The following is a 19,687-nucleotide window of genomic DNA, read 5'->3' on the forward strand; positions in this document are numbered from 1 at the left end:
TAAAAGCCTAAAGGTTTCTGACATATTAAGGGATAAACTGCTGAATATATGATGTGTTAGTGATGTGATCTCTTTAAGTAATTTTTACAGAATTTTAAGGCAGTGACTAATGTCGGAAGCACAGACTAAGGAATCATGGTTTTAACATACTGATCTACTTAAACCGGGTGATCTATTAAATGTGATTAATGGACACAGTCCAGACTGAAACTATTTTTTTTTCATTTGGAAGTATCCAATGCCAGTGTTGCCCAGCAGTTAAATCACAGTAAGACCACATTTGAGCCTTTTGTTTCTGAAGCTGGGGATTTAGCCTGAGAATCCCTCAAGTGGCCCACTGAAGGTTATAATAAGTCTTACGAGACATTAGAGCTCGGTATGCAATACAAACTTCAACAGACTCCCACTAAAAGCCCCATAATTACATCAATTGCATGGTCCTCCTTTGTGTTTCTATTCATCCCAGCATTGTGTACATGCCATGTGCTATTTGTATATAGTCAGGCTTTGTAATTACTGGCTGGATGGTGGCGTCTTTGTAAAGAGTCTGCCAGTGTATTTAGACCACATGCAAAAATAGGGCAGAAAAAGCATTATTATTCTAATGGAGGATTTACATTTGGTTTGGCAAGTTCCAGTAGACCTCACATCTTCATTTGGCAAATGTTCGAGAAAGACTTGCATGCAGCTGGATGTCGCTGTCGTACATCCCTCTCTCTCTCTCTCTCACACACAATCAATCAACTGGTGGATGTGGCATGAAGGAAGCAAGACAATAACTTATAAACCTTTTGCCTCTTTTGCACTGCTGTAATATTATCATGAACATGAGACTCCTGCTCTAGAGCAGTTATTGTCAGTTGCATGTTCTGTTACTTGTGGCAGCCATGACTGGCTATCCCATGGCAGTAAAACACACACACACACACACACTCTCCCAAGCATCATTTTTGTCTGCTCTGTGAACTTTTTCATTTTTCATTACTGCTGATTTGTCACCGTTTATTTGTTAATTTAGTCAGTTTACTGTAAACTACAAATCTATCTACAAGCTAACTACAAATTGTATTTTATGCGCATGGATGATATAATTGTTTTAAGTCACTTTTAAGAAAGCCTTGTCCACATTCTCTCATAACAGCTTCTCAAATGTTTTACATTTTAGACAGAAAAAAAAATTGGTCAATCAGGAAAATAATTGTTTGCTTTGCAGCCCTATTGCAGATAATAAATAAGATGTTTAAAATCCACTTTAATAATAATCTACTAAAAATAATGCACCTTGAAGTTAAAGTGACATTTTCTGTTTGCTTGTTGCGTGTTAAAACTCTATTCAAATGACGCATATGTATGTATATGCATAGAATATTTATTGATTATTTTTGTCAAAACTTTCAGTCTAAACATTTTCAAAAGAATGTCCCAAACTTATAGCTCATGCATATGCCCTGCATATTGAATAATACAAGTGAAACACAAGTAACTGAAATATCCTCATGTGAGTTTCAGTCACATAAACACCTTCTCAGCCAATCGTATGACGAGACCCTTGTAGTATAATCCCTGTGCTGCAATCAGCTGTAATGTGTGGCACAGACGTGCCTTGTTGGAAGGCAGCTGTCAAGGGGGACATCATTGTTGAGAATCTGATGCAACTCTCCCCTTGATCCATCAGCCAGTCTTACACAACGGCCATTGTGTCTCTTTGCTCGACAGTATTCCCGGCTGGTAAATTTAAAAAAAACATTGGTGATTTGTTGTTTTGGAGGGGAGAGGATTTCATTTGGAGGCTGTATGACCGCTGCACCAAAAGCCTGCTGCTCTGCCTGTGTGAAAGGTTTGACGCGTGGCTTCTTTCTTTTTTTATGCAATTCTGAGCCTTTGGGTTGATCCGTCATTTGACTACAGAAACCAAAATGGAAGTAAAATATGGAATGGATCTATTGTGCAAAATTTGCCCACAATCCTTTGTGCCATCGGCAGAGTGAGACCACAAGAGACCCGATGCATTCATGCTCTTGACAGCAGCTCATCAGCTTTGTTGACTAGATTAGTGGAATACAGGCAGAGATTCTTTGTGTATCTCACATCTATGAGTTCTTCCAGACATTGGCAAACTAACAAACACCAGACAGGCCCTCCTCGCTGATGCTTTCCAGTGTTTGAAATCTGAGAGGGTTTTTGATGATGGATAATTGAAGGAGGTCTGATATCTCAGAGTCTTTAATTTAGTACTCTTGATAGATTTGGGTCACCAACGTAATCTGGCTCATCTGTGCTCTCGAGTAGGAGAGCCGCATGCTTCACTAGGATCGTCCATCCTCTCCAGACAAGTGTGGTCCCTGAATATGCACCAGCATGCAAAGTACCAGTCACAAATTGCCACCATGGGCTGGTACCCGAGGTTTTCAGCAGCATTGTGTATGGCATCACATATTTTTCTGAATTGTAATCAATATCATGGATGATTCTGTCCGAAAAAATGGTTTGATGGCACCACATTAACTTCAAAGGCCAACCACCATCTCCAACTTTTACTCAAAGTGTTTCCAGCTCACTGCAAAGTGAAGGCAGAGGTGCTGTACGTGAACATCTGTTTCATCGGCTGCTGTAAATATGTGACATTTGTAATCATCATACTGTTTGGATTTTCATGTTGGGAATTAAAAGGGATCCCACGGTGGCTCTCCTTGTGAATTGCACTAATAACAGCGTCGGCTAAAATATACACAAGTTAGGCTCTCAGGTAACTACACGTCCCCAAATCAGACAAGGCTCTCGTTCAAAGATAAAGAAAGCGCTTTCAACACACTCAGAGATAAACAGACGCCACGGAGGCGTTTGCAATCAATCAAGAAGCCGCAGCTGCTTTCCTCCGCATGACCAAACATGGTCACATGCGAAAAAGCCCCTGACCAGGATGCAAATTCCATTCAGTCGACCAGCCACAACACGCTGTGTGGAGTCGACCTTCTCTGCAGCCCATTCAAATGTTTGGTTTGGTTGAAAAGGGACGATAACCATCAAGTGGTTGAAGTGAAGATTTGGGAGCGTTTTTGTCATCGCTACACAGAGATAGAGGCTCGACAGGACGCCCACTCCCACTCCTCGTTTCTCCACTCGGCAGCTCGGCAGCTCGGCTTTGTTTTAACAAGCAAAGGGCCACAAGGAGTCTGTCACAGACGTTGTTGTTTATCTTGCTGTATTCTGGGCGATTTCAAAAAAAGAAGGCCTGAGGGATGAATGAAACTCAGACAAAGTATCTCTGGTGACACTAGATGTTCAAGTGACTTCAAATCCAAAGCTGAGTTACAGTTTCCTCCTTGAGCGGGAACACAGTGGAAATAGATGCAGCTATGTGCACGCCCCGTTTCGCATCCAAACAGCTGAGACGGCGAACTCGCTCTCCTTTTAAGGAAGCACACAGGCACTGTTAGTTGTAGTGTCCCAGCTTGGCAAGGTGCAAGGCCATGCACAGGGAATATGGTTTACTCGAGGAAATACCTGCTGCAACACAAAGTGGCAATCTAAGAATAACTTCTTTCCGTTGCGATCGCGACGAATTTCCATAGTGCTGCTGGGAGGCAGAAGAATAGGACTGGAAGGCTGAGGTGCAGGGACAGGTGGACATTTGAACAAATAAGCCCGGCATTCGAAATCGCTCTGGTCTGAGGAATGTTATTCCTCCTCGCATCTGCTGCAAGTAGATTTGATGGCAGACTGATTGCTGATGAATGCCTTCATTTATGACGGAGCCGGTCAACAGTCGCCTCTACCTCTCCTGTAATTTGCTCATGTGGAAAACCATTTCCTCTCCCATTTAAAGCATCCCATCTGTACACGTACACGGCATTCAGCCTTCCGCTTTGTCAAATCACACCACCTTTTTCTTTTTTTTTTTAGCAACAAAGACTCATTTGTGCTCAGTCTCAAACATCAACAGCCTGATCGCCCCCTCCTGTATCAGCTTCTCATCTGGCAAATTTGACTTCTTTTTTAATGACTACACTTAAAGTCAAACTGTTTAAAAAAAAAGTCCTCTGTGCTCTTGTTCGCAGGTCGGCTCACATCCCACTCTCTCTTGCCACGGGGACCACGCAGACTTGGGTGTTTGTTGCAGCTTTTTATGGGGAATTTAAGTCATTCACAGACGTCATTGAGATACATCTGTGAACTCTCCTCCTTCCTTGGGTTGTTTGTGCTGCGTGTTCACAGTATACATGCACACTGCAGATTTACAGAAGGTTTGAAATCAAATCAATTGCAAATAACTTACAATTAATGTACGTGCATTTTATTGTGGATACGCTGCTGTTTTCACTCTGATGATGCAGAATCATCCCGAGGATGCTCAGGGAGATGAGATGAGCCCGTGGTCATAAACTCACACACTCACCAACCCACAAGTAAATGTAGCCTTTATCTTCGATACCATCTAAGGAATAGGAGACTGACTTGGCATGTCCACCGCAGCAAACAGCTTCTCCACAGCTAGTCTGCTCAGTGTATCGGTAACAGAAACTAAAAGTGAAATTATAGTAATCACTCCTGTGTTTGACAGGACAGATGCAAGTACTAAGCCTTGCGGAAAGGGAGAAGAGGAGGAATTTGGGACTTTGAAACCACTGATTTGCAGAACCACCAGTTTCAGTTTGTAATTACTTCATGATATGAGGATGACAAGTTTGCCATTTTTCTGTCATACGCTTATCAGAGCTATGCAGGTCTTACCTTCCCATTATCACTTCACAAATTCAACAGAGCCTTCTGATTCATCATGCGGAAATATACTAGATTATATGAACTTCATATTTTCAACTTTACCAGAATCTCTCGAGGAGTTAAACAGATGACTGGCAATCGAAAGGAAATGTCAATCATTGACTTTTATTGCATTGAGTCATTCCGTTTAACATTTTATGTACTGCAGGATATTTGGATTCAAATGCATATCCAAGGTACAGTCGAATTTACCAACAAATATCACTTTTGCAGAAGAATTCTGTGTAAAATATATGACATATACTGTAAGGAAATGATAGCTTAAAGTTGTCAATAAAGAGATGTTAAACAGATGTTTTTCCTCATATTCCATTCCATCTTGTCCATGTGTAACTCTGCCTGAGGACTCTTTTCAAGCCAGTGCACAAACTTGTATATGGAGGCGAGACATCTAATATACTCTCTAGTCATTTTAGCATCTCTGTGCAGACTTAGCGCTGCTTACTTTAAGGTAACTTTAAGTTGTATTCATGATATATATATATATATATATATATATATATATATATATATGATCAACTTTTCTTCTTTGAGACAGATCCAGAATAAATTATATACAATATTTTTTTCAAAGAGTAGGGTATCTGTTCAATATATAAACCAATCTATTATTATATAAAATACCTACAGTTATCTGAATGTAACAAAACCTTTTCTTATCCAACATAGCTGAGTCCTGTTAATGAGCCATGCACCTTCCCTGTCATGAACCCAAATGATGTTTTGACAGCAGCCACGACTTCACCAGTTACAGTGCCAGTCTCAATCTGCTCAGCCTCAAATCCCCCCACATCACTTTGAATAAAAAAATACAAAATAAAACTTCCCTTTTTAAGATAGGATCATGAAACTTACCAGGCCTGCAGACCAAAGTGACTGTTCCTGCTCGGAATCAGGAGAACGAGAGCGACCAGAGGTTTATAAACACAGCATGAACAGCCCCGCCTGCTGCGACTGCAACTCAGTGATGTCCACACGGGGCTGGTGTGTGTGTGTGTGTGTGTGTGTGTGTGTGTGTGTGTGTGTGCGCAGGTACAGTTTAACTTCAGAGATGTGCTTAACTTTAACTAACGTCACTGATTCGTCGAATTTATACACAGATAATTAGATCTGAGATTAATCAGCTCAGATGGTAATGATGCGAGTATTGTGAAATATGGTCTTCAGAAGACAAAACTATCAAACATCTTTCTAAAACTGTTTATTGTTTATATGTTTATTCAGGATTTTGCACCGCTGAATGTAAAACAAAGTTTTCTGAATGCGAGATGAAAATGAAGTCCTAAAAACATTTCTTATTACTTTCAAAGCAACTCTTGAACAAGCTCAAGTCCTCTCACACCAATTCCCTTTCTGGAGTGAATGCATATATGGTAAGAAATGTTAAGTCACAGGAACACTTCAGATGCCTGGATGACGAACCTACACAATCCAACTAGCGGCTTCTACAGTAAAAAAGTGGGATGGGAACAAAACTAACTCATGCTGAGGATCGTGTCCACTTAGGAGTAGTTTCATCCAATTAGAGAGTTTCTCCCTGACTCAGCTCTGCTGGTTTGGCCTAATTACAAGAAACTGCTGAGAAATGAAGAGCCACTCCTCTGGATCCATCTGTGGCAGCTCAACAGTTGTTTATTGTTTCCAGTGGGCTTCAAGAAAAACCACAATCCAAATTGCATGCATATCTGCGCTTCCAAAACAGCATGGTTGTTTGTTTTCTAATTTGTTCCTATTGCTCCACCACCAGATTTACAGCTAACGGTACATCATGGTGACATCTGAGACGGTGCGCTGTTGCGGTATGATGAATTGTCTCATAAAATAAAGGTTCACCATAACAGTGAAATAAAAAAAATGATATTTTAGGAAATGTTCACTCCCTTTATTTCATCATGACAATTATCCCATGGTAAGATGCAGACAGCAGGGAAGGTATTTCATCATCCTACATGAAATGATATATACCTTTCAGTATCAACATATGCACGTTCTTTACTTCGCTATTTCCCCCTGTTGACCCAACAGACCAGTGCACAAATTAAAAGAAACACAACAAAATGGGAAAGAAACGGGAGAAACACATGACGCACAGTGACTGTGCAATGACAAACAAGCCACACAAGCCTGTACTACACACAGTAGTGACATAGAGTAAGATACACTATGACAAGATAGTGCTGTTATAAGAAGTAATGTGCAGACGCAGGAGTGGTTTTTCACTCATGTTATCGCCAGAACATAAGTAACATCAAATAATTTCCATTAATTTATGATAATAATTTAGAAATCAAAATCAAAATAGTGCTTGCTTATTTAATTTAATAATTTAACTGTTATTGAATTTATCCAAAAATAATGGTATTAACAATTCACAGTTTTCGCTTTTATGTAACAAGGAGATAAATCAAAATCCGCTGTGGTTTCAACTCCACCCAGTCGGAGTCAGATTCAATGCACTGTGCAGTATAAAGCTAATAGGTAAACAACTTCACATGGGACAGTAGAGAGAGTTCCAGTGTTACACATATTTACAGTATTTCTGTGGCTCACAATTACCTCATTCTCAAAATGTACAGTCTGACGATGAACTTCTATGAGGTACGCTGTGTTAAATAAAATCACCATAGGATCGGTTGGGGCTTTTTTTTTTTTTTTTTTTAAATTTGAATTAATTGCCATCAATCTGCAAGGTAGTGAAAGAGTAAATAAATAAATAACAACTTTAGGGTGACCATACAATCATACACATTGGAGACAATTAGCTTAAAAATAAGACGCAAAGCAAAAGCTTTGCTCAGTGCTTACACATCACACACAGTGCTGAAAACATTGACAGTACATCTCTGGACTTCGTCCTGCACCAGAGGAACCAGTCTGACCTGCAACACCCATACTCTGTGTTCAGGTCAGGCCTCTACACAGTGACTTGACAGTATGGCCCTGTTCAGACCTGGTATCCACATTTGGCTGAAGTGATCAGATCATGAGTGAACAGCTCTGAGTTCGTCAGTTCACACCTGGCATTAGAATGTGTCTCCACCTGCGTCTCAGGTGACCACCTGTGATAATATCTCACTTTCGTTCTCTGTATGAAAATAAACACACTGGTCATTTCTGTTTGCAAAGACCAAATTATGTTTATAGGCAGTCTGACTAGACAGAGGGTCCATTGTCAATGTGTGTGTGTGTGTGTGTGTGTGTGTGTGTGTGTAGAGACAAAGAGTGAGAGAGAGAGAGCAGGGCCAGGAGTTGCTGAGCGAACCACAGCTAAAAATTTTTACGGATTATCAAATAAATAAATTGTGTAAAAGTGTAAAACTAATTTTGGTTCACAATGAAAATGAAGCAGTTCAGTGGACTTCAGCTGAGGAGGCGCTCCTTCAACATGGCCCAGGACACATTTGCGTTCACACACAGCAAAAATAATGCGGCCCCACGCGTTTGCGCCTGTACTTAGAGTCCACTTGTGATTAGATCACCCGAGACATTAATACCAGGTCTTAACGGGGTTTAAGACTTACCACCGTTCTTACTAACAGTGAACAGTTATCGTTATTGTCTAATCTTAAAGAAAATGAGTTATTTGAGTATTTCAAGGAGACCAAGAAGAGACAAGAACAGAGTTACAGCGCGTTCATGTCGATGGCTTGGCTTTTCCCTGGTCCTCCACCTTTTTAATGGCCGCCTGAATCTTTGCCTGGTCTCCCAGGAGCTGACGCGGTTTCACAGGCTTTAGGTTTTCATCCAGCTCGAGCAGCACAGGTATCCCTGTAGGTAAAGTGACACTGGCTATGTCCTCATCTGATATACCTGTGGAAATAAGGGCAGCAATATTATTTTGTCATGCTCGACAATCTCATTACAACAAAGCGCTTCCTGAGCGTTTCATTCATGCATTACTGCAAGGTAATGACATTACAGTCAGGAAAGCTGCCACACAGTTAGAGCACTGCCAAATGTTTGACAATAGCAAAATACCAGCCTGTACGGATCCTGTGTTGCATATCATTATGTAATGGTCACTATGTGTTAAGTTACTGAGTGGCCTGTGGCACACAGAGCCCCCCCCAGCATACCGGTGTGAAGAAAGGTCAGCGTGGATTTCATAGCCACGGCCAAATGTAACACAAACTCACTGGCCTTTTTGTACAAGTTCAACCATCCATATCTGGAACGGTAATCTGCCCTTCCCCGATTCACTGACTCGATGACTGAAAACAGCAGCTCGTGAAGCGTCAAACAGGAGTTCAGCCGCTGAATTCAACTGAATGCATGCAGCCTTCAAAAACAATGGCCGAGAGAACACTGTGCACAATGGCCTCGGTCAGCTGAGCGACATACCTTCCAGGTGTTTCAGCAGAGCCCTGCAGCTGTTTCCATGAGCAGAAATGAGCACAGTTCGGCCTTTCCTTATCTCCGGCACCACGGTGCTGTCCCAGTATGGCAGCAGCCGGTCCAGCACCTCCTTCAGACTCTCCGCTCGGGGAAGCTCCTCCTTCGGCACGTCACACGTGGTGTACCTGCGGTCGTCGTAGATCTCGAAGAAGTAAGGATGGGACTCCTCGATCCGAGGTGGAGTGATGTCGTAGCTCCTCCTCCACAACTTCACCTTTTCCTCCCCGTGCTGCAGAGCCATCTCTGCCCGGTTCAGGCCGATCAGGGAGCCGTAGTGGCGTTCGTTGAGTCTCCAGGACTTGGCGACGGGGACCCACTCCTGGCCCATGGCCTCGAGCACCAGCCAGGCCGTCTGGATGGAGCGGCTGAGTATGGAGGTGAACACCAAGTCGAACTTGTAGCCCTGCTCCTTCAGGAGCCTACCGCAGTCCTGGGCCTCCTTCACCCCGTCGCCGCTCAGCTTCTGGTCCACCCAGCTGCAGAAGCGGTTCTCTTTGTTCCAGGCCCCCTCTCCATGCCTCAGCAGAAAGAGCTTGTACTTGGACATCCGGAAGCACCTGCAGCAGAAAAACCTGCACACATTCAGCATGGATGAACATGATGCAGTCCAGTGAAAGCATTCACACAAGCTTACAGTAAACAGAAAGACAGCTTACAGTGTAACGGCCTCACTTCGGTGACAGGTCTGTGTGAGTGAGTGAGTGTGTGTGTGTGTGTGTGTGTGTGTGTGTGTGTGTGTGTGTGTGTGTGATCTGAGTTCAGGAGCAGGGACTTGAGGCCAGCAAAAGGTCAGAGGTTGGCTTGTAAAGGTGACAGGGTGAATGCACACAGCTACAGTTACCCTCATCCATAGGCTGGACACGAGGCAACAGCAGATACCGATACATATCTACAGTATGCAAAGATTTCACAGGATGCTGTTATGAAGCTGTTCCGCTGGTCTGTGAAGATGGATGACGTGCTGCTCTGCAGCCCCGATGTCCGTTAACGCTGCGTGAATTTCATTTTTTAAGACCCCGCCAACGTATGAATAACACAATCAAAGCACGCTGCCAACCTCGTCCCGAAACGACCCGAACATTGTGAAAATCCTTACCCTTCGTGGATTTCGAACCGGGCCGGTACAGCCGCTCGTGTTGACAGTACCTCGCGGGGCCACGCACGGCGACGCTACGGTCTGTGAAGCCGGCTCGATTGACCGTCACGCCGTCCAATCGGAGTGGCGGCGCGCGCGTGTGGGGCGGCACCATTGGCTGAAACGTTGTGCCCAAATATGGTGCGCGGCAGTCAGGCCCTCGGAGGGAGGCGGGGCGGGGGCGATGGGAGGGGAGGGACCGTCAGCAGCCACGGATGTGCAGAGCAACAGTCGACCGGTCTGTAGTACACCCGCGTCGTAGTTTACTCAGGAGTTGCAGTGTTTGTAAGAGAAAGACAGACGGGTTTTTTTAATGAGATGACTTTGCAGTTTATGTAAGCGCGTGCACCGCGGCCTATCACAACGTGTACATGGAACACGAAGGCTGTCAGTGTGTTCAGTGATGGAGGACAAAACATGGTCAGATGACCACAAGTCCGAGAAACTGCCACCGTTTGAACCACAGCACGGTGTACTGTACAGTGAAATCACTAAAGGGAACTCGTTTTTAAATGCAGTTTCTGAAACGAATCGTCCAACTGTGGTTGGAACAGGCCTGAACAGGAAACAGCCATTTACATCCATTGCCATTAAATTAGAGCGGCAACCGTTTGTTGATCAACAGAAATATAGTCATGATGAGAGATTATCCTTTTTGAGGCTTTTTAATCAGAGCCGTCACCTTGGGCTTTGAGAGATTTGTGATGGACATTACTCTGACTGTTTGTTTGTTAACCTGACAACCAATTGAAAAAAAGAATCAACAGCTCAATTGTAAATAATCATTAGTCACAGGCCCTACTCGAGAATTTGAATGTAACCCTAAATGTGGTTACCAACAATGAGCGATATGGCTGACATCACCGTATACAATATTCCATATCAAGATATTGATGTGTACATATGGTGAAATTAAACCTGTTTATCGATATGTTAACTCCAGGTGGAATGTGTCTGCCTTAAATAATGCAGCAAAGTAAAAATACCTGACGAATCAAAGTTGCTAAAACGGTTATTCTGATATTTCATTTCCAATGGACCACAATTTAGAAATGTGAAACAGAGAGACCTAAAAGATTATGAGCAAAATCTCTCAATGTAGATTCATTTATGAACATATTAATATATACACTAAACCATCAGACAATTACGTGGCTGATACAAGTGTACAAATACTAAAAAGCTGCTGTAAAGAGAGCTACAGCTTTCCATCGTCCAGACGCAGATAACCATTCATCTCTGAGCAATGTCCGCAATAATGATTTTATTATTTGATGCACAATTCATAACACTGCTTTTTTGTCATTATAATGTCTCAGGTTTAATTCATCATTCATGTCCGAGAAGGCTCACCGTGATGTGACTCCATGAACAGTTGACTGCCAAAATTAGCTGTCCCTGGAATGTGTTTCCTAATCCGACAGGTAAAATGTCTTTGCGGCAAACACAAGAGCACATAAAAATGTTGCCTTGATTCAGAAGAGGGAAGTGGATCAAAGTAAAAAGATTGCTCCCTTCTGCATTCCCTCTGATTATCACCTGTTTATTGTACATCAGATCTGGACAGCCAATAGTGCTGTGTTCATGAATTCATCTGCTAAAAACCACAAAAGCAGTACCCTGCTCAAATACATAAAATACATATGGTTTTTTTCATGATACAGTTTTCATTATGTCATCATGCAAAATTAACACTACGTATTCCCCAAGAAGTGTAATAGAATTAATATACTCACTACTTCACAAACAGTTGAAATGAGCAATGCCAGAACCTACTTGTTAAATTGGCCTTCATTGTCACTGTCATTATAAAGTGAACAATAGTCACATGATTCACTGGTTCTACCTGCTATAGAGCAGCAACATGTCTTCACAAAGATATTCACTTCACATCTACTGCCCGGCATCAAACAGCTTCTTCCTGCCCTCCATACCAGACATGGACTCCACGTTCTTACGCCAGTCAGTCACCTCCTCTTTCTGTGCGGTGAAAATATGAAAAATACATTTACATCACTTACTTCTGATTAAATTAAGCATACATGTACAGTATGTTAATGTCAAAGAAACATGATTTCTTTTTGCAGTACATATTAAGTATTTCAGGTTTCACATCAGGTTTCACTTTAAGCATCATCTGATTCTATTTCAATTAACCAACCAACTTTCTATATGTAAATATGTATCTCTTTAGCTTCAGTAATAGTGTAAATGTCATCGTCCAGTCCCCAAATATAAAGTTAAACCTGTGGTAACCAATGTTTGTGAAGGTGATAAACAGTAAAGTGACACCATGTTATTTTGTCAGAATTTGGCAAATACAGTGAGCAGCCAGCAACCCTAACCTTTTCCTCCTCCTTCTTCACAGTCTTGAGGTTGGCCTTGAAGTCCACTGACTCCTTGACCTTGCAGCCCAGCAGCGCTCCCAGCATGGCGTCAGCAGACACCCTCACCCTCCGCAGGTTTGGCCTCTTCATCTTGCCCTTCAACTCAAAGATCTTCTGTGACAGGTCCTGTATCTATTACTCACACAAATGAAAGACTCGCGTTCAACATCGCCTTGAAATCCCATTTGAATGTTGGGTACACAGAGTATGCATTCCTTAAATGTGTTAGATGCTTAAACCTATAGTGCAGGGCCTTGACCACGTGTATTAAGGTTGAGCCTACCAGTGCCCGGTAAATCTCAACAAAATTTGTTTTTGATGTCCCATGCTTGGGGCCCAGCTAACAATGCATTATATGTCAACCAGCAATGATTGTTTAGCTTGAACTGAAGAGATGAGCAACCATAGTAATGGAGATGACATTAGCTACAGTAAATAAGAAATAGCAGAGCCTCTGGAAGAAAAACCAAGGAAGTGAGTTCATGTGAAATAGGATAAAAGCTAAAATGGCAAATATTGACTTACCTCCACGTCATTTTTCGTCACTTTCGAATTTACGTCATACCGCTCTTCATCAACCACATCGATTTTCTGGTGTAGTTCTTTGCAAAGATTCTGTGGACAGAAACCTTTCATGCATTAGACTTTAAGTTTGAATAACTTCATGGAAATACTGACATGGTAAGGAACAATCCACTGCTACAGTACAACATGTCCATGGTAATTTGCAAATACTGTATGTATACCATAAACATAAATCTTTATAAATACATGCAGCATGTGTAATTTATATGATCAACAGAATAAACCAAAGACCATGCTATATATAGTTTTTGTTAGAAAGAAATGTTTTCACATGGTCCCAATTAAAATTGTTGACTTTGAGGTTTATTGTAACTAATTGTTCATGGCAAGAGAAACTGCTTGTTGAGGTTTTTAAAATAGTTTTTTCTTCACTAAAACAAAATTACATTTACCTCAGTTGTATTTTTGTGGCTCAAGGCGTCTCAGCGGTTATCGCAAAAACTCTGCAAATAAAACCAAACCTAATTGCTTGTGGCATTAGTGTTGGGTGGGAAAAGGGGATTTGGGTGAATTGACCCTTTTAAAGTGTTTAGACAGCTATGTGATTCAATGTTGACTTTCTTTAGAGTCACTACTAAAATAAAGTCCCGTATGTGGTTTTCGGTGATATACGTACCTGTAAATCTTGCAAAGTCAGGCCTGACATTACGAGGGATGGGACTCTCTCTTCAAGGATTCTTTCTCGTTCATCTTTTCTGAATTGCTTTTCATTCTCGAGCATTGTCATGGCCTTCTTCAGCAGTTTGGTCTTAAACATGCAAAATTACACCTCAGTCCACCGGACAATGTACGGATTACAGTACAAGACTTTATAGTGCATCACTATCCAAGACAAACACGACACACACAACATACCTTCAAAAATAGTCTTCGAGAGGCTGAGATTTTTGGCTTTGGTTTCTGTAAAAGAAGCCAAAGTTTAATTCATTCATATTTTTTAGTACACTTATACTGGCAGTAAACCTTTACTACATTATTTACAGATCTGGAGTACTGCAGACCTTGTAAAATACCTAGTTTAAAGTTTCACAATTAATGACAGGAATTAAATTGATTTGAAAATATTTAATACATCTGTCAAAAAATGTACTCACCGACGGTCTATCCATTTAGGATGAAGGTGTCCATAATTTACAGAGAAAGAGAAAAAGTTGAATTTGTTACATTTCTGTATAACATACTTATTGTGTGAGTAATGGTGTGATGGACATTAATAAGACCTGGGTACTTACGCTTCAGACATGGTTGCAGTTCTTCCTAAATCCAACAATGGAAAAAAGAAAGGAAATAGAAACGTATCTCTTTTTTAACAGATGGAAATACATTTATTATGTGAAATTAGGAAAATCTGACTCTCAAAATCAGTTTTCAGATTTTTTCTAAGTATTCTAAGTTAGAAACCATATATACCATAGCAGGGGACATAAAGAAGTAGTGACATTGAATACAGGTCAAATCAGTGACTTAAACAATACTCTTTCAAACAAAGCCCCAAGAAGTCACCTGACATCTACAGTAGTCAATGAAAATAAACACAAAGACTGAAGCGGGCAGTATTCGATTTTTATTACAGTATATATTTTTGATATAAATATATAAAATCTTCTTGATTCCAAATCATTATATTGAAATAAAACAGTAGCGATCTAAAAAGGTTTGTTGTTTAAAAAGTAAAACACATCAATCAAATTCCCACTCGTGTTATTTTTAACTTATGTTTGAGGCAGCTGACCACTGAAACCTGAAATAAAAACCTCCTCTCCCTCAATAACTTCAAAGTTATCTTAAAACCATACATATATATGTATATATATTGTATATATATATATATTGTATATATATATATATTGTATAAAAACACTTCATGCTGTTAAGTATAACTGCTTTCTACTTTTTATTTAATACCGATGAATACGGAGTAGCATCAGTTTTTGCAATTTCTATCTGTAATGAAACAACATCTTTTTGTCTTTTTAATCCTGTTGTGTTTTGTATTAAGAATCCTTACCTTATACAGCAGTTGACAAATACTCACAGGCTTCTTTTTGTGAGATGAGACGGACAGAAAGAGGGTAGATATATAGATTCCAGCACTCATGTGAGTGGCTCACTAAAATAGACCGACTCTCCTCACCATTCTTGCACTGCGCCTCTCACATCCCATATGTATGAGGTGTGAAAGGTCTTGTTGGGACTGTCCACTACTTGTGATGCTTTCTTTGTGAAGAAAGAGAGGCTGAAGTCTGAATCAGCTTTTATCTAATAGTATGAGTATGTAATAAATAAATAAAAAGACGATGCTGTATAGATTCAAATAGATTATTACATGACACAATGAAGGAAAACAAGGCAGGATTGTTTTGCTTTTATTCAGAGATCATTGCTGGTTCTTACGTGCATAAACAAAATAAGAGGATAACACACTCTAATAAAGACTCACTTTAAATAAGACTGGAATTAGAATTCATTTTTTTTAGCAATGTTTCTTAAATGGCCAAACAATGTGTTAATTTATGAGGCACATAGTCACTCCAGATCCACGGTAGCATGTTGACACAGTGGACACTACTTTAGCTCCACAAGTCCCGGTAGACTGTTTGAAAGAATTCTACTGCCATCTTAAGGCTGCATTGGAGAACTACTGCAAATAACCACTGCATCACTTACGCATACCCAGTGAGGCACATTGAAGTCTAGTCATCAGAATTCAAGAATGCAAGAATATGTGTGGAGAAACTATATAAACAAGTTAAACACCACCTGAAGGCCATGCTCCTTTTAAAAATCACTTTCAATCTTGTTCAGGGGTGTTTATTTATACCTGCAATTCATGAATCAGTGTGCTACAGATCAGATGGTTATGTTAAAAATTCAACATCAGATGCTTCGAACAAAAAACCCACTGTGTCTTTAGTTTCCAGAGGCGTCAAACAGCTTCTTCCTGCCCTCCATGCCCGACATGGCCTCCACGTTCTTCCGCCAGTCGGTCACCTCCTCCTTCCGTAGGAAACATAACATGTCATGGAGAACCAGCCAAGATAAAACGGATAATTTGACCCCGAAAAATAACTATTACCTGTGGCTTGATGAGAATCAAAAGCAAAAGCCGGGCTTACCTTTTCCTCCTCCTTCTTGACCGTCTTCAGGTTGGCCTTGAAGTCAATGGACTCTTTGTGTTTGGAGCCCAGCAAGACGCTCAGCATGGCCTCAGCTGAGATCTTCACTCTCTTCAGATTCGGTTTCTTGAACTTACTCTGGAGCTCAGTGATCTTCAGATTCATGTTTTCAACCTGGGCAGGGGTCATGAGTCAAGTAGACTACATATCACACTCAGTGCTATTTATTTATTCACATGAGCGTAATGTAGATGGAAGCTCCTGAGATTGTTACGCTCTTAGAGTCACTCATCCTCCTCCGCATATGAAATCATAAAGTTTGGATTCATCAGTATGTAATTAATCTTAAATTGAGATGACCATAGAAACTTAATAGTCCTCAGTATCTCAGTATCTCAGCAGATGGAGTTCACCCACATGTAGCAAGGTGTGGTTAGAAGCTCTGCAAAAAGATAGTAAGTGGACACTGAGTTGTTTTATTTTTAATAAAATAAAAAAATCTTAACAAAATTGTTCCAATGTTGTGGATAACTATATAGAGTCGTCCAACTCTTTATAGTTATGTTAAGGTGTAGTGAACAACTGTACATGTGTGTTCCTTCCTCTAAAGTTAGCAGCTCTTTAATACTGACCCATCTACCACAACGTGAGAGAAAGTCTGTGTGTAATACTCTGATCCTTGAAAAAACTAAATATTTGGATATCTTAAGAATAGATGAATACAAAAAATTATTTTATTTCGTCACAGATCATCTATGGTTAGGAAGTAATATCTGTTGTACTTTCAGTTAACTCATTGATTTTTTTTCAACACTATTTTTGTTATATAGCCAGTCTCAGCCCAAATTATTATTACTTCAACCTTCTTTATCTTTTCTGGGGGTTTGTGTATCTTAAAATCAGTGTAGTGATTTATTGCCTGTAACCAAATTAGCAGTCCATAATTTACTGCCCTGTTGTATCTCAAGCCAGTTGAATATGGCTCGCTAAAATTACAAGCTCAATATTAATGATGTAAAACACACTATTTTAGGCCCCTGTTTGGCGACACAACCAAACCTGAGGGTGTTTGTTGAAGAACAGGCCTCAGGTACAATATGAGGTCCTGTTATATCCTGTCATTCTCAGTGCTGCCACTTGGAGGCAGTGTTTGACTGTTTTTAGCTCTTTTATGTTTCGACCTTGTCCTCATAGTGAATACACTGGATGCAGCAACGTCTTATGTCTTTTATGTGTCTTACCTCCATGTCATTTTTGGAAACCTTAAGGCCAATATCATAGCGCTCCTCATCTACGACATCGATCTTGTGGTGCAAGTCTTTGCACAGATCCTGTAAAAGAATGTATGACACACCTCTTGTGGACTGAGAAAATGATGTGAACTCATATACAAAGCAATACGGTTACTGAGACAAAAACAATTTATAATGATGTGAAATACCTGCAGCTCCTGCAAAGACAGACCAGACAGATTCAGAGGAGGAACTCTCTCTGCCAGAGCAGCTTCTCTCTCCTTTATCCTCTGCTCTGTCTCCTCCTGAAGCATCTGAGCAGCAACTGCCAACAGTCTAATCTAAGGAAAAGATATTAAAATGAATAGATGAAAAGCCCCCCCCCCCCCCCTAGTTTTATAGGTAGCTTGACCAATTAAAAAAAAACGTACCTTCAACCCCAGCTTTCGGCCGGACGAGATCTTACATTTTTTCTGGAATTCATACATAAAGAACATTTCATATCCTCCATCTACATTGTGGAACACAGCACATTTGCATATATAGATTTTTATGATCTTAATCATGAAATATAGGATTGAAAGGGGGGCAGGGGGATGTCACAGGTACTCACGGGTCTGTTGCAGCATGAACAAGAGGGAGGAAATACATGTAAACATATTTACAAAATGAATATCAACACAGAGTTTGAAGCTGTCGATGGACACATGAAAATAAAGTGATCATACTCACTCCTCAGCCATGGATGTCTTAGATTCCCACACTGAAATAAGGAAAATAAGAGCAGCTGCATAATTTGCATAGTCAACTATTATTGAACAATCTGAAACAGAATCCTTGCAAATATTAACAATCATGCACTTTATTTTTTGCAGTGAAAGTACCTTTCACATTTAACATTAAACACCTTGAACTGAGCTGTACGCTGAAGATTGATGATCTTCTCTGGTCAAAGTATTTCATCCAATCCAAACACTTATTACTCATTAAAACTGGCTGCACACAGTTATTTATTGTCTGCCTTGTGCAATGAAGAGGAGCTTCATATAGTATATACTCATCATCCTTTGTGACTGTACATGTAACCAAAAACAGATATCAACTTAAAGTTTGTTCATCGTTCTTGTGGAATTCACATAGTAAATTACAATTACAAATTCAATGTTGCTAAATTATTTTGCATGCATTATAAGCATGCATTCCCACAAGGTAAATCTAAATACGAATATGGTAAAATACTTAATGCCAAATTTGCTGAAACACTCGTATTGTGTCACGTGCAAAGCCCTGAGCCTTGTGTTAACATAACTCTGCATAGGTGACAAAAAAGGTGAATGGCCAGATAATCCACAGGCATGTTAGATGACAGTGTTCGGCTCGCTGTTAATGTTAATTACAAGACACCAGAGGTTTCACCGATTCTAAGGTACCAGTAGTTTTTAACATGCTAAAAAAATACTTCTTACTCAGGATTATGAATGAAAACATCAAAATATAAAATCTACTCCAATTCACAAGTTAAAAAAGGAGTATTTCTGTACCTTATTGAAGTCACACAGCTCCTTGAGACGGACCTCAAAACTGAAGAAAAGTGTGTGTGGAGGGGGGCAGCGTAAACTTTCTGAGAGACGATGGAGAAATATCAATCAGATTTATAGTGTCTGTGCCAAATGTGAATGGCTCACTGAAATAGACTCCTGTCTGTGCTACCGCTATTGTCTGTCTGCCAACGCTGACATTTACTGTTGCACATGGCATCGCCACAGTTTTCAGACAGGAAAGGGGGTAATAAAACTGCATTTATAGTTCTAAACCTTTGGGCATCTTGCACGGGTTCAACAACACCTGTTGTTGGAAGTGGCTGTGAGCATATAAACCGGTGACCACACTCATGCTGGGTCAGTGTCACACCAGTGGGAGTTAAGGGTCATGTCTTCAAGGTGTCAAACAGAAGAGAGATATCAAACTGGTGTATCTGCATCTCCCTGTTTTTCACCTTTATTTATAGAACAAACTGAGCAGGACATGTGGGAATCCAGACCAGCTCATGCAAAA

General features: G+C 40.6%; 3 protein-coding genes across 5 annotated transcripts; all 3 read right to left on the bottom strand.

Moving 5' to 3' along the window:
• Positions 1 to 6,649: 6,649 nt before the first annotated feature.
• On the bottom strand, positions 6,650 to 10,414 carry bpgm (2,3-bisphosphoglycerate mutase). Of its 3 annotated transcripts, none has more exons than XM_035641926.2 (3): positions 10,274 to 10,414; positions 9,124 to 9,749; positions 6,650 to 8,592 (listed from the first exon to the last, which is right to left on the bottom strand). In XM_035641926.2, exons 2-3 carry the CDS (start codon positions 9,722 to 9,724, stop codon positions 8,417 to 8,419), a joined length of 777 nt encoding a protein of 258 aa, XP_035497819.1. In that variant the 5' UTR covers positions 9,725 to 9,749; positions 10,274 to 10,414; the 3' UTR covers positions 6,650 to 8,416. The 3 variants fall into 3 exon arrangements, with proteins under 3 accessions (XP_035497819.1, XP_035497820.1, XP_047189112.1); XM_035641927.2 differs by having other exon boundaries at positions 9,124 to 9,734; positions 10,274 to 10,398; XM_047333156.1 differs by lacking the exon at positions 10,274 to 10,414 and adding an exon at positions 9,834 to 9,851 and having other exon boundaries at positions 9,124 to 9,734.
• A 1,138-nt stretch (positions 10,415 to 11,552) lies between these two features.
• tnni4b.3 (troponin I4b, tandem duplicate 3) lies at positions 11,553 to 15,420 on the bottom strand. The gene is made up of 8 exons (XM_035641934.2): positions 15,293 to 15,420; positions 14,517 to 14,541; positions 14,379 to 14,385; positions 14,140 to 14,184; positions 13,901 to 14,032; positions 13,225 to 13,314; positions 12,658 to 12,831; positions 11,553 to 12,292 (listed from the first exon to the last, which is right to left on the bottom strand). The coding sequence occupies exons 2-8, from the start codon at positions 14,525 to 14,527 to the stop codon at positions 12,206 to 12,208; spliced, it is 546 nt and encodes a 181-aa protein (XP_035497827.1). The 5' UTR covers positions 14,528 to 14,541; positions 15,293 to 15,420; the 3' UTR covers positions 11,553 to 12,205.
• A 214-nt stretch (positions 15,421 to 15,634) lies between these two features.
• LOC118315026 (troponin I, slow skeletal muscle) lies at positions 15,635 to 19,385 on the bottom strand. The gene is made up of 8 exons (XM_035641936.2): positions 19,174 to 19,385; positions 18,365 to 18,395; positions 18,246 to 18,249; positions 18,064 to 18,105; positions 17,842 to 17,973; positions 17,642 to 17,731; positions 16,401 to 16,574; positions 15,635 to 16,281 (listed from the first exon to the last, which is right to left on the bottom strand). Exons 2-8 carry the CDS (start codon positions 18,373 to 18,375, stop codon positions 16,195 to 16,197), a joined length of 540 nt encoding a protein of 179 aa, XP_035497829.1. The 5' UTR covers positions 18,376 to 18,395; positions 19,174 to 19,385; the 3' UTR covers positions 15,635 to 16,194.
• Positions 19,386 to 19,687: the final 302 nt, after the last annotated feature.

Source organism: Scophthalmus maximus, chromosome 7, assembly GCF_022379125.1.
Source record: "Scophthalmus maximus strain ysfricsl-2021 chromosome 7, ASM2237912v1, whole genome shotgun sequence".
Taxonomy (NCBI): Eukaryota; Metazoa; Chordata; class Actinopteri; order Pleuronectiformes; family Scophthalmidae; genus Scophthalmus; species Scophthalmus maximus.